Here is a 15,188-nt window from a genome sequence, read left to right as displayed (position 1 = left end):
AAAGTCATGTCTAAAAAGTACCAAAGCCCAGCCAAGTATGGCAGTCCACACCTATAATCGTGGATAGCCAGGAGACTAACAAGTTCAAGGCTTGTCTCAGCATTTCAGCAAGACCCTGTCTCAACAAACAAACAAAGGTCTGGGGATGCAGCTCAGTAGAACACCCTTGGGATCAGTCCCCACTACCAAAAACAAAAACCAAAAAAGTACTTAATCAGAAACTGATGGTGCAGGCCTATAATTCCAGAGACTTGGCATTTGAGGAAGGAGGATCACAAGTTTGAGGCCAGCCTCCACAGCTCAGCAGTACTCTATCTCAAAATAAATAAATAAAAAGGGTTGAGGTGTGACCTAGTAGCAGAGTAACTGTGGGTCCTATCCCCAGTACCATAGAAGACAATTAAAAAAAAAAATTAAAGTTTTGCAATTAAGAAACAAATTCTGCAATGCAAATAGTGGTAAAATGAATAGCATGTGGCTACTCAGAGCTTGTTTTTGGAGGTTCTAGCAGGGGAGCTCAGCTACTTATACACCCTTGACCAATGAACAGTCCTCCTCTATTGGAGGTTGCTCTTGGACTTAGTATGCAGCTTTGGGAAGGACACACATGGAGCAGTGAGGGAGATAGGGGACATCTGCCTAGCCAGTCAGATCAGCCAAATCAACCCTAGCAATCAATGGGGTGACAGACATCATAGCCATGTTGCCCTCACATCCTCATCGTGGCTATTGAAATGTATCCTTACATCTAACACAAAAGTTGCCACCATGGAAAACTGAAGAAGAAACAGTTGCTTTCTAAGTTGGTCAATAAGCAATGGAAGGGACCAGGGGGAGGACAATATATATAATTTTTTTTTTTTTTTTTTTTTTTTTAGTGTTCACTTGGTGGGGAGAGGGAGGCGCAAAATATTAAGGTTCTAGAGCCAAATCCACTACAGATGCAGAACTGGGCAGAATCCTAGTGCTGGACCACAGGTCAGTGACTGTTGATGAGGCATTTGGACCTACCTTAGTCCTAGGCATGGATCTGCACTTGCAGCACAGATATGCGAACTGCTTTAGGCATACCCCCACTCATCCTGAATCACTAACAGGTGTGACAACTTATGCTTGGCATACTCTATAAGACACCACAAGAAGCTTGGATTTGTGGCAAACCTAGAATTGGGGCACCATGTAATTCTGAAACCACAGGCTCAAAGAACATAATTAAACACCCCACTTCAAACTTCTGGAAGGACGGACACAGACTGGAATAAAAACTTAATCTTTAATGTACAAATGTCATCACATGCCAAGATGAAAAAAAGAACCATGACCTCACCTAATAAACAAAATGCAACATCAAAAATGGATCACAGCTGGGGATATAGCTCAGTTGGTAGAGTGCTTGCCTGGCAAGCACAAGGCCCTGGGTTCAATCCCCAGTGCCAAAAAAAAAAAAAAAAAAAAAAAAGATCACAAAGACAGTGAAGACTTTGGGGTGTTCTAAATACACATTACATTGTGAGATGGACACAAAACTTTGAAAGCCAGGAATAAAATGCTATAGTTTGGAATGGAGCAAGATTTAAGGCCTGAGCTCAGTACAAAAGTAATATTATTGGCATTTCAAGATAGTTAATGGAGATTTATGTAGATAAATGAAAACTTATATAAATACTTGGATTTCTGAAAAAAGATAAAATGAGAATTTTTAAAGCAACCATAATCATGTTCAATTTTCTGGAGAAGTAGATCCTAGTACTTTGTAAAACTTCTGCTAATATTTTAATGGTTTCATTTAATATTTTACTAGCTATCTTGTGCTGAACATTAGTAATTAAATGCAGTAGCCTTTGTCCTCCCTTATCCAAGGGGTATGCTGTGAGATCCCCAGTTAACACCCAAAGCCATAGATAATACATGTTAACTTTATTATCTATATGCCATTTCTTAATAAAAAAGGAAAGGCTCATGAAAGGAAATGTTGATTGCAGGCACATCTAAGATAATCCCAAAACTTGTCAAATTAGAAATCCTAGATGCTCCAGAAGTCCTAGGTTTATTATCAGGGGAAATTAATTCAATTGGAAGGGAATTCCATTGCACAAGTCATTTAAACCAATCTTTTAGGAAATAGTAACTCCAGAGATTTAAGATCAACACATATGTTAAAGGTAAGACCTCATCTCAAAAACTGACTAAATACATGACAGACAACATAGGTAGAGAACATAATTTTTTTTCAATCTTATTCAATGTTACATGTATTAAACATGACAATGGTCAAAGTTTGAAGATGTAAGCTGACTCTTATCCATCCTTGCCTTTTTCATATTTCCATATGACCATTAAAGATGAAAGATTAGAGACAAGATGGACTTATGGGGCTTCAAAGAGGGTACTTCCTTTTTTGTACATATTTGAAAATATCCCTTACAAAGGAAAGAACAGTTCAGAGGAATAGATTGCAAATGGCATGAGGGCTTAGGTTTCAGAAATGTAAGTATGAATCAAAATTTATCAGCTTTTGCTTAAATAAGTGCAGTTGTCTATGTTTCTTAAATAAACTTAAAAAAGATACATGTAAATGTGTTGGTGAATCCCCAAGGCCACCTCAAGTTCAATAATTCAATAGAGCGATTCATGGAACTCAGTAAAGCTGTTAGTAAATACAAAGAAAAGACAGAGATTAGGGGCTGGGATTGTAGCTCAGTGGTAGAGCACTCACCTAGCAGGGTGAGGAACTGGGTTCAATCCTCAGCGCCACATAAAAACAAAATGAAGGTATTGTGTCACCTACAACTAAAAAATATATTAAAAAAAAAAAGACAGAGATTAAATCAGCAAGGAGCTGGAGGGTTAGCTCATTTGTAGAGCACATCCTTGGCACGCATGAGGTTTGGGGCTCCACACCTGGCACTCAAAATTAAAGGAAAAGAAACAAGAGGCGCACAGGGCAGAATCCAGACAGCAAGGACAAGCACCCAATTTTCCCTTCCAGTGAAGTCATATAGTGCTTAAGTCTCCAGCAATAATGTATGACAGCACACATAAGTACTGCCGACCAAGGAAGCTCACTCAAGCTTTGGTTCACACTTTTTTGGGGGGGTGTAGGGGACACCAGGGATTGAACTTGGGGTCATTTAACAACTGAGCCTCATCCCCAGCCCTTTAAAAAAATATTTTATTTTGAGAAGGGTCTAAATTGCTTAGGGTATTGTTAATTTGCTGAAGTTAATTTTGAATTTGCAATCCTCCTGCCTCAGTCTCCTGAGCCACTGGGATTATAGGTATGCACCACCATGCCTGGTGGTCTACACATTTTTGTTGTTTTTTGTCACCTAGACAAGGGACACTTGAGCAGCTCCCCTTAATTAGTTCACTCCTCAGAGGTCAAATTTGTATTAGGAAGTCTAAGGCCCTACCATAAATCACTATCTTAAATGGCTCAAGGCCCTCTGTGAACAAAAACACTCTTCTCAAGCAGAACATTTCAAGATCTTGGAGGTGATTTGCCACAAGAGATCAACTGCTGTATAGGCTGTAAGATTTTTGCAAACCCTTCATCCTAAGTTGCCATAGTCCCCAGAATATTTCCAGACACAACATTCGAATGGGCACATCAACTCCAGTTTACTATTTCTCACAACCAATATTTCTGTAACAAAACATGGTTCTAATCTAACTCTTGTAGTATAAAAATCAGCAACACCAATCTCCCAATTCTGGCCACTACAACACGATTCTTTTCCAGGCCACAGAGAAGTTTTACTCATCAGTGATGGGCATTGTGTGATCTCCTACGAGAAAAAAGAACCAATTTATACAGCTCCACAAGGGACCAGTGGTCCTTATAACTCCCTGCCCCTGCTAACTTCCAGACCTTCAAAAAGTCCTGACAATTAGATCACAAGTTAGTCACATAAGAGTCTACGGTCTATATCTGGAGGCCTGACAACACAGCAAATGAGGCCAAAAATGGAGTTAAAATGATTCTCTCCCATATTATCCCCATTGGGGTAAACAAAGTTTGGGACACCCACACAAATGCTCATCCCTCATGCTGGCAAAGCCCAATTCTGTTCTCAAGCCACCCTGACTGGTGAACAAAAACCTTGAGATGAAATATGGCTTAGGCAAGCATAGTGGTACATGCCTGTAACCCTGTGACTGGGCTGAAGCAGGAGGATCCCTTGTTCAAAGCCAGCCTCGGCAACCTGGCAAGATCCCATCTCAAAATAAAATAAAAAGGACTGGGGATATAGCTCAGTGGTAGAGGGTTTCTGGGTTCAATTCCCAGTACTGAAAAATTTTTTTTAAAAGAGAAGGAAGGAGAGAGAAAGAATGTAATGTGGCTTAAACATTAAGTCTTTATTATTACACATGCATGCAGTTGCCAGACTGATGACCTGAAAGCTAGAAAAATCCATAATGAAGATCACAGGTGTCTCATAATGTGGCTGAAGGGGGAAGAACTTGGCATCAGCAGAAGAAAAAATGGGTGTTGTTGGTCAAAGCTGGTTAGGTCCATATCCTAGTTATGCAGAATGACAACCAACGAAGGCTTGGGCTACTTGTGATTCCTCTAGAGAGGGGGAGAGCACAGAAGTCTGAGCACACTGACTGAGGTGACTGGTGAACACCAATTGAGATGATAGCTTCTACTATAGAAACTCAGTGTGAAAGTACTCAGAAAAGACAATATAGCTGCTTAAAAGCTACCCGAGTCTGGTACTCATAAGAAATCTCCACACCATGAATGTTCAGATGCATGGTGTTTACCTTCCCAACGAAGACTCCTTTACTGAGGCTTTCCAATGTGTTGAGGCATTAAATGTGCAGAGAGCACATTCCCTATCTCCATCTCATCATAAGGCCTTTCTTTAGGATGAACTTTCTGGCATTGAATAAGGTTAGATCTTTGGCCCTTCCCACAGTCACTGCACTCACAAGGACTCTCACACCATTGACTAAAGACTATTCCACATTTACTACACTCATGATGCATTTCTTGGTTGTGAACTTTTTGACGCCAAGTAAGTTGGCTGCTTTGGCTGAAGAATTCTCCACGTTCACTGCACTCATATGGTCTTTCTCCCCTGTGAACTCTCTGGTGTTGTGTTAGGCCAAAGCTTTGACTAAAACATTTCCCACATTCAATGCACTTATAAGGTCTTGATCCAGTGTGAACTCTTTGATGTTTAATGAGGGTAGAGCTTTGGCTAAAGAATTTCCCACATTCATTACACTCATATGGCCTTTCACCAGTGTGAACTCTCTGATGTTTAATGAGGCTGGGGCTTTGGTTAAAGACTTTCCCACATTCATTGCACTCATAAGGCCTTGTTCCTGTGTGAACTCTCTGGTGTTTAATTAGATTGGAATTGGAGGTAAAGAATTTTCCACATTCACTGCATTTATAAGGCCTTGACCCAGTATGGATTCTCTGATGTTCACTAAGACTGGAGCTTTGGCTAAAAAATTTCCCACATTCACTACATTCATAAGGCCTTTCTCCAGTATGAATTCGCTGGTGCCGAACAAGTGTTGGTTTGTTGCTGAAGGCTTTCCCACATTTATTGCACTTGTAAGGTCTTTCTCCAGTGTGAATTCTCTGGTGCTGAACAAGTATGTGCTTGTAGCTGAAGGCCTTCCCACATTCCTGGCATTCATAAGGCCTTTCTCCAGTGTGGACTCTCTGGTGCTGGGTAAGTCTATATTTTTGGCAGAAGGCTTTCCCACATTCACTGCACTTATAGCATTTTTGTCCATTGTGAAAGGCTTCCACGTACACAATATTCTTTTTTTGCTTCCCTCTGTTGTGAGTGATCTGGAGCTGGAGATGGTTCAAGATGTCTGAGGAGTCCTTTTTGGTCTCTGAGGAAATAAAAGACTTTGACTCATGGATACTGAAATTCCTCACACTGGAGACCCTGTTCTCCTCCCTTCTGAAGAGTTTCTCTTCACTGTCCTTCTGGTGTGGGTGACATTTCCCATGTGCCCCACAGGGTTTCTGCCCAGAGTTTGTCCCTAGGTACTCAGCCACATGCACATCACCTTCTGAGTCTGGGTCACATATCTCCCAGGGAAGGGGCTTCTGGGTGGACAGATCTGCCTTTGAAGTATTTATTTGTGACACTTCTAAAGAAACACCTTGTTCAAAGGATGCCTCCTCATTCCCAGCTCCATGCCAATAACCTAAAAACAGAGAAATCCTAGTGAAATACACATTAACATTGGTAAGAAGAGGCAGCACCATCTCAAATGTGTGTTCAACATTCCAAGGAACAAAGCTGTGGGACTGTTTTCAGAATGAGGGAGATGGGTCCAGGCTGAGTAATGGGGCTGGTATACAGTACTGGGCCTGTAAATGTCACAGAGTAGGAACACAAGGATGGGTTGTAGTGCAGGAAGAAGAGGCAAAATCTACACCTTACTCCTCTGTAAACAGTTTTCACCAGGGTAGTGGATGGCTGGTGATACATGCATGCTTTGTGGAAGAGTATGTTCAGGCCCAGGAAAATCCTACTGTAACTGAGGAGGTGGTATTCAAGACTATTTTAAGGATATGTGTAAACCTCATGACCCAGTAAGAGTAGACCAATACTGGACAGCATAGCACAGGAAGCAACAGACAGGAAGAGAAAAGAGAGGAGAGACAGAAGTCTAGGCAGCAGAAGAGAGAGATGTGAGAGATAATCCTGGTCAAAAGTCAAGAGTAGAAATGACAGGTAGACAAAATATCAGGAATGAGAAGAGCCAGAAATGAGGTACACAGTCCCTGGCCTTGACACCAAAACAGTATCTGGCACAAAACATGTTCCTGTAATGATCTGAACACAGCTATTGATATCACATTCTTCCCCTGATGCCAATCACCAGGGCAAGGCCTGCTTTGAGACCCTCTTGCTATGCATGGAGTCATGTCCAATTTGTCATGTACCCAGGAATCTCCTCCCAGCTCCAGTGTGACAATGGCATGGGACCCAGATGATGCAAGTCCTAAGGAGAAGTTCAGGCAAAAGTTCAGCACTGGTTGAGGGCAACCATTGCAGAACAATCTCAGGAAAGAAAATTAGTATTACATAATAAATTTCTGAGAAGCCTTCTACAGAAAAAGCCAAGTGGTTCATACTAATGTGACTATGTTGGGTCTCTACAATTCCTTGTACAATCAGACCCCAGAAAATATCAATTAGAAGTGGGGAGAATCCAAAGCACAGAGGTGGAATTGGTGTACAGTGTCATCCTAGCAGGAAATGGCTAAGACAGATGGGATCCACCGGACTAAATCCAAGTCTCCTGATCCACAAATCTTCACTGAAAAGGCATCAGGACAGCTGATGTTCGGGATACTTGTGAAAGGAAATAGTATACCCAGCCTTGTCACCTGTAGCACCTACAAAAGGGAAAAAGGAATTGAAGCCGTGTCCATTGTCTATCTATGAGAAGAACAGAGCCACCTCTGGAAGAAGAAGAAAGGCAAAACCAGCTCACAGCACTGAAGGTGGATATAAGGGCCTTACCCAGAGAGGCAACAAGTGCAAAGACCTCCAGCATCACATCACGGTATAGTATTCTCTGAGCCTCATCAAGGAACTTCCATTCCTCCTGGGAAAAGTATACAACCACATCCTCAAAGGTCACAGAGCCCTGTAATGATGGAAAGAGTTGTGTCTAGAAGCAGACTATCTCCCTGGAATCCCATAAACATGCACCCACCCTGGCCCACAATAAATCCCTGCTTGTATCTTCATCAGCTCCCAACTAGAGGGCACTAGGCCCATTTTCACTTCATGTTTCATTGATCACTGGATCCAACCCTGAGCAAAATACAAGTGGGCAAACACTTGCAATCTAAGTTCTGGGCCTGGTATGCAGAGCCTCCATCCCTCTCCTGCCAAACAATAACCTGACAGTACCCAGGATCAAACCTCACAGACAATACCACACTTGGCCTCATTCTTCTCTGTTAAGATTCTACTCCCAGAGCCTTGAGGAAATTAGTTCACACTCATCCACTGAGTACATCACTCATTAGATCCTATCTCCACTACTGCCACCTGAATCATAGAACTGGCATTTCTCTCTGGACTCTTCATCTGCTCTCTAGGCATACAACATCCAGAAAGTGCTTGGCAAATGTAATAGGATCCCACTAAGTCCCAGAACTCCAATTGCAGCCTCCAATCCTACATGGAAGGCTTCCCCATTCTTGGCTTCAACCTTAGTCATTCAAAATCACAGGCAGATCAAAATGTCCCTGCCAGGCTTAACTTTTCTCTTATATATCATGTCCTTTCACCAGGCACAATGCCTGTCCACAAGCACTAACTGAATACTTACACCCACTGACACCACACCTTAGGTGAGCTAATCTGTCACTGTGATGTCAAGTCCCACCGAGAAGCACCAAAAAAGCTTGGTGAGTACATGGAAGCATGAATAAGCACCAGGTCAACTTCACTACTTACCCTGACTAGCTTTGCATCCTCATCCACCTCATATCCACTTGCCTGTGAAAATGTTGACCACCTGCTGGACCTTGCCCTTCCCATACTTCCCTGCTGATGACCACTACTCTTCCATGTGTTGCCCAAGCAAGAGTCTCAATAGCCCCATCCTCTTTTTCACTGTCCCCTAATAGCAATACCACAAAACCCTGAAAAAATACACCCCTCCTATAATGGACCTAGAGTTCCAATTTGGTCCACACCCCAAACATCATACACTGGATCAATCTATTTTGAAGCCATCCCTAGCACTCAAGACACATCCAGGAATCCACTCGTTATCCCTATCTGGGATTCAACATGGCCCAAACCTAACTCCTAATATTCTCACTGAAGACCACGCACTGGCTTTCCCATTTCAGTTGAGAACAGTTCCATTCTTACAGAACTCCATGACTCATCAGCCTGTCACACTCCCCATTGTGAAATAGGGTCAGCCCCATAAAAAACAAATCCAGAAGCCAAAAATTTCTTCCACCTCCACATCTACCACTCTGGTCTACCATACCAGTATGGATCTGGACAATGTAAGTGGTATCCTTAATGGTCTCTTTTTGTTCCTCTCCCTGAGTCCATTCTGTACTCTACACAATGGAAGCATATAAGGACCTGAATCAGATCTCTACTCCAAAAATTCTGTGGCTGCTATCAATCTCAGGACAGGCACCCAATTTTATAGGCTACCATTCCAGGTCCAATTCTGACCCCTGCCTTCTGTTCCCATCTACAAGTCCAAAAACACTCCTATCTCAGTCATCTCCAAGCACTTGTACCTGCTGATCCCTGCACCTAAAACAACCTTTCACTCCAGTGATTGCCCACAATGCAAGTCTTTCCATACAACCGCTAACCTTAAGCCTCAGAATCCTAGGCTTAAGGTTTCTCTAGGATTTCCAGATACCAGGGGCAGGAAGAATGACAACACAGAGTTCCAGGATATTGTCACTCACCAGTACAGGGACCATACATGCCTCCGCAGCAAGAAGAACCTGTGGGAAGACCAAGGCCATGTTACTTTAAATACATAAGGGGTAGAGACAATGAAGGAGATAACAATATAATATTTAATATTTTATGTGAAGACAAATGCTGAAGGGGAAGATAAAGTATGTACAAGAGGGGAGATGACATGGATTTATGCCACATGTCATGTGGGTATCCTGAGGAAACGCATTCGGTGGTGGCAAAAACAAGTGCAAAGTCCTACTCTTGGGGTTGTGTTTGAGAGGTACCCACAACACCCTTGTGGCTGGAGTCCAATAAGCCAGAAGAGAAGAGCAAGGGAGGCTGTTGGAAAAGGAAGAGTTGTGGCATATCATTCCACACTTAAAACAACAGTTTTAAGTCTACATCTAACAAAGTATTCTTAAATGTCCAGGTCTATTTGACATCTTATCGTATTCCCAGTCTCTTCCTGTGTCAACAATATATTCTCCTCCTCCTTTAACTTACAGTCAATAGTCAGCATTTATAGGTAGGCAGTTATGTGACTCAGTGTACTTCCACTTCATACTTTACTTTGGTTTTATCAAATATTGTTTTATATAAAAATTAGCATAATTAATGAAAATTCCACTTAGTTCATAGATCAAATCATAAATTTGGCTAAATAAATTCTGATAAATTTGAAATAGTATAGAATTAAATGAGAGAATTCAAAAATATACTTTTAATACCTATTCATATATGTTTTTGGTACTGGGGAATCTAACCCTGTGAGCACTTCACCACTGAGCTACATCCCCAGCCCTTTTAACTTATTTTGAGATAGTCTCATTAAGTTGGTCTTGACCTTGAGATCCTTGATTCACTGAGATTACAGGCATGTGCCACTGTGCCCAGCTTCTATTCATATTTTTGATATTCATATTTTTCCAAAAATATTTGGAGAGATTTTAACGTGCATTCTTTGTTTTTGTGGATGAAACTTTACACCTTTAATTCTGTAGACAGTCTTCCCTACTGTGGTAGCTCTGAATCATTTACCAAATGCAATTACACCAATTCTTTTCCCATATTTTTTACTGGTGCATTATAATTATATGTAATGGTGAGATTTACTGTTACATACTCATATATACACACAATTTAACAATGTGATTTGGTCAATGTTATGGTCTGGATATGAGGTGCCATCCAAAAGCTGTTAGTGTAGGAGGTGAAATGATTAGATTATGAGAACTGGACCCTAATAAGTCCATTCTACTTTCAGAGGACTGGCTGATAATTGTAAGCAGGTGGGGTATGGCTGGAAGGGTAGGTCAATGGGTACATGCCCTGGAAATGTTCATCTTCTGTGAATCCCCTTCTACTCTGCTTCCTGGCTACCACAGGCAGAGCAGCTCCCCTCTGCCATTCTTTTCCACCATTCTGTTTTGCCTCACCTTGGGAACAGAGCAATGGAGTCAGCCCATCATGGACCAAACCTCTGAAACTGTGAGCCAAAATAAATTTCCTCCTCTAAGTTGTCCTTGTCATATATTTAATCACAAAAAAAAAAAAAAAACTGACTCAAGAGTCAACATTTGCCAGTATTTCCTTTCCTGCCTTATCCCTGACCCCCATCCCTTTCCTCTACTCTACTGGTTTCCCTTTCATCATCATGGGATCATGCCATCCACCCTTCTTTTCATTTATTCTCTCCAGCTTTCACATGAGAAAGAAAACCTACAACTCTTGACTTTCTGAGTTAGGTTAGCTTCACTTAACAGAATGCTCTCAAGTTCCATCTATTTACCTGCAAATGACATTAATTTCATTCTTCTTTATGGCTGAATAAAACTCCATTGTATGTATGTATGTATGAATATGTATATACACACTCACGTACACATGCACACACACATTATTCAATGATAGACATGTAAGCTTCCATAATTTGGCTATTGTGAATTGTGTTGCTGTACACATGAGTATGCACGTACCACTATAGCATGATGACTTTTAATTCTTTACGATAAATGTTAAGGGTTATATATCTGGGTTATAAGGTGATTCCATTCCTTAACTTTTGAGAAACCTCCATACTGATTTCTACAGTGGTTGTACTAACTTAAAATCCCACCAGAAATATACAAATATTTCTTTCCCCCCATCCTCTTCATTATTTATTATTGTCAAACCTAATTTTTATTAAAGGAGTTGTTGTCAGAGCCAAAGGAAATGTATGTAGCCTCTAACAGTTCAGGGTTTAAACTTAAAGGAAGCTAGGACCTGATCTCAGTTTGATCCTTGGTATACAAAAAGATAAAAAATTTTAAAAAATAAAAACCCTGCTATGAGAAAGCAGAAATCTTCTCAGTTCTAAGCATTCTATTGGGGTTTGAAACTTTATTACTTTATGTCCTTACAACGATTTAATTTCTGCACTTTAAAAGCAAGTATGTTAGCAAAATATCTTGATTTGTCATGACACAGATGATTTAAGAGTAAAATGTTAGAAGGATAACACTTAAAAAATGGAAACTCTATTGAGTATGCATACACTAAAACTAAATTTATGTAATATATAAATGTGTTGAAAAATAATTTTGAAGAATGAGCACCCCCAAAATAATAGTCCCATTCAAGGAGTCAAAAAGATGAGATTAGTAACATGTTACAAAACAAGAATCAAAAAGTGGAACTGTTAAACTACAATAATTTCTATAAAGAACACCCATTAAATCATATGGGAAGACTATAAAGAAACCTACATCTGTCCCCATAAAACCCATACAATAAACACACCTCAATGTGGGACACAGCTCAGTGGTAGAGTGTTTGAGTAGAATGTGCAAAGCTCTATGTTTGATTTCCAGCACTGCCCCCACAAAAACCAGAGTTAATTAAATATATAGAGATTAAAAAAATAAATCTGGACAACATACATCTAATGAGAATAAAGGCCAAAAATAACATCTTTAAACATGGAAAAAAAACAAAACTAAACATGTTATTGAAAACAAATAACATGAAGGACAAAGAAACGGAGGCTGCAAGCCCTACTGTCTGTAAAGATACCTCTCAAGACTTCTCTACACAAAAATGAATGCAAGATTATAGACAACACAAAGTGCTGAAAGATTCAGAATAAAGTAAAACCCTTGGTGCATACCATAAAAACAGTTCTATAAAAAGGATACTAAGATGCATGTCTTGGAGGACATATTCAAAGAAAGAGGTATCAAGCCAGAAAGGTGTGGAATAAGTATGGAAAGTAGGTGCAAAATACATGGTTTATTATCATGTAAAAAATAAAATATTGACCATGCACTGATGGTGTTAGTTATTAGTCTGTTATGCCTGAAAATGCTGCAATACAAAACTATGAAATTCTGCTAAATAGTTCTAAGGAGCAGCTAGTAATGGAAAATTCCAAGTGCTTTAGAACTCAAGAAACCATTTCTAAAAAGTCACAATGTAACAGGTAAAGAACAGACAAAACTCATTTTAACACACAAAATTAGTGATTTCTCAAAAGATACAATAATACTACAAAGATACTGTAAGAAAAAAAAAAGTGTGATGTTGACACTGTGACATAAAACTTAGGTCAAGCAACAAATGGGACAGAATCCAGAGCTCACACAGAAGCACACGTTGATCTTGGTCTATGGCCACAGTGTTGCTGCAGAACTTTAAAAGGCAGTTTTTAAGCACACTGTTCTATGACAATGGACTATCCAAAATATAAAGTGGTACTTGTCCTACATAACACACAAAAAGTAATTCCGGCTAGACAAAACTTAACTGGGAAGATAAAAATCCTCTCTTAAAAGTCAACAAAAGAGAAGACATTTCTAATACGTGCAGCGATTTCTCAGGCCCAAGATAAAAGACACGCGATAAAGACGAATCAGGCCCAACCACATCAAAGTGGAGGTCGTCACTGTCACACCTCATCGCGACACGGAACAGCATCCACAGCCTGGAAAACACCCAAGTACCAACGTCTAAACCGAGGCTTCAGCTCAGCAAATACTCCTGCCAAACGGTGCGAGAAAGACATCGACCCAAAAAAAGCGCAAGACGTGCGCACACGCTAGGATTTCAGAACGGCCTTTTTTAACAAGCTAATTCTATCTTAATGGTAATCAGCAAAACGTAGCGTCTTTTAAAAAATATTCATCAGACTGGCAAAATCTGCCAGGGACTGACGCTGCCCAAGGTCCGTAAAGCTGAAGAAATGACAAGGCCCACAAGGTACCAGGGGTGCCGGACCCGGGGCCTTCCGGGACATTCCGGGGACCTGCTGCCGCGGCCCTCGCACCTTCCTTGGGCCCGACGCAGTCGGCCTGGCCACCCGGGCGCGGCCGCAGGGCAGCGCTGGCAACGTGGACACCGGAGTACGGCCAGGCCGTCGGCAGCACGTGAAGGGCTTTCCCGCCGCCGAGGAAGCGACCGAGAGGAAGGAGACGCGCGGACGCGAGGCCGGAGGGCAAAGCCGCAGCGCAGGGTGCGCACCACGCGCCGCGCGCTTTCCCGGAAAACGAGACCCGGCCGCCGCCCGAGGACCGCCTTACCCGGGCCGGGTCCCGCGGCGCGGCCGCCGCCATCGGACTCTGCGGCCATCCCGGCCACAGCGGCGCCGTCCAGCCTGCCAGCGGAAGGACCGCCTTCCGGCCGCTCCCTCGAGCCGAGCCAGCGGCGGGAGGGCCGGAGTTCAGGTCTCGGACTCGCGCGAGCGTGCGAAACACCGCTCGAGGGGACGCCGGAAGTGCCGCCCAGGGCGCTCCTCCCGCCGGAAGTGCCGCCAGCGCGCTCCTCCGCCGGAAGTGCCGCCCAGCGCGCTCCTCCCGCCGGAAGCGCGCCTCTCCTGGGTGCCTATAGGCCTGGCCCCACGAACGCCGCCGCGCAGTGGCGTCTGGGTAGGAGGCTCTCGCGGCGCCGCGGACCCTGGCCGGTCCCGCGCCAGACCCCAGCCTCCGTACCCGGCGCCCGGCAGGAGCCTGGGGAGCGCGCCGGGTTTCCTGTCGGTTAGAAGCCGGAGAGTAAACCCGAAGGTCCCTGGCGGGAAACGAGGAGGGGTTTGTAGTGGCAGAAAGCAGCCCCGCTAGGCATCGTGTCCTGAGGAGCCGCGGGCCCCGCCGAAGAGCCTCCCTCCGTCCGCACCGAGCCGGTTGCTTAGGATCTAGGCCTGTCTGAAAAGAAGCCGCAGGTGCCACCGTCGCTCTCTGCAGGGCCGCTGCGCGAGCAGAGCGCCTGGGGGAAGGGCCCTGGGGGCGGCGCAGGCCAGCCGTGCCCACGGCCGAGGCCCTACCTCAAAGTAAAGCCTGAGCAGAGCTGGAAGCCGCCTGGGCTCACTCCCCGGTACTAAAAGGAAGTTCAGTCTGTCTGCACAAAGAAGGATGTATGAGTTGGGCAGCACTCGAAATTGAAAGAGGTTGAGCGCGCACTGCTCCACGTCCATGTCAGCAGACGGGGCAAGCGCAGGCCTCATGGAATCGCGGTGGCTAGGCCCTGCCCTGTTGGAGTGTCGTGCGAAGGAGGTCCTTAGTTGTAAAACCACTGGGCTGGCTGACTGCTGGGACAGGCTGATGCTCATTTTAGCTTTTTTGTTGTTTGTCTGTTTTGTTTTGCTTTTTATTTAGAGACAGGGTCTCACTGAAGTTGCTTAGGGCCATGCTGTTGCTGAGGCTGGCTTTGAACTTGTGATCCTTTTGCCTCAGACTCAAAGCGACCACGCCTGACAGTATGTTCACTTTA

At 43.2% G+C, this 15,188-nt stretch overlaps 1 protein-coding gene and 1 non-coding gene across 2 annotated transcripts; one reads left to right on the top strand and one right to left on the bottom strand.

Annotated features, from left to right (window-relative positions):
* Positions 1–1,365: 1,365 nt before the first annotated feature.
* Trnaa-ggc (transfer RNA alanine (anticodon GGC)) lies at positions 1,366–1,437 on the top strand. The gene has a single exon. It is a non-coding gene; the product is annotated as a tRNA-Ala (tRNA).
* A 4,755-nt stretch (positions 1,438–6,192) lies between these two features.
* LOC124966256 (zinc finger protein 28 homolog) lies at positions 6,193–14,892 on the bottom strand. The gene is made up of 5 exons (XM_047527288.1): positions 14,743–14,892; positions 14,006–14,452; positions 9,452–9,490; positions 7,515–7,641; positions 6,193–7,387 (listed from the first exon to the last, which is right to left on the bottom strand). The coding sequence occupies exons 1-5, from the start codon at positions 14,890–14,892 to the stop codon at positions 7,320–7,322; spliced, it is 831 nt and encodes a 276-aa protein (XP_047383244.1). The 3' UTR covers positions 6,193–7,319.
* Positions 14,893–15,188: the final 296 nt, after the last annotated feature.

This window comes from Sciurus carolinensis, chromosome 16 (assembly GCF_902686445.1).
Source record: "Sciurus carolinensis chromosome 16, mSciCar1.2, whole genome shotgun sequence".
NCBI lineage: Eukaryota > Metazoa > Chordata > Mammalia > Rodentia > Sciuridae > Sciurus > Sciurus carolinensis.
The sequence above is the reverse complement of the archived record's forward strand: the minus strand, read 5'-3'. Positions and strand labels throughout refer to the sequence as shown.

Bases quoted from the DNA above. Each gene is read 5' to 3' on its own strand.
- LOC124966256 (XM_047527288.1), bottom strand. From the start codon at position 14,892: ATGGACGTGGAGCAGTGCGCGCTCAACCTCTTTCAATTTCGAGTGCTG. The intron at 7,642-9,451 runs GTGAGTGACAAT...CCATCATTACAG, and splicing joins CATGTATGGTCCCTGTACTG to GGCTCTGTGACCTTTGAGGA. The intron at 7,388-7,514 runs GTAAGGCCCTTA...TCCCTTTTGTAG, and splicing joins TGCACTTGTTGCCTCTCTGG to GTGCTACAGGTGACAAGGCT.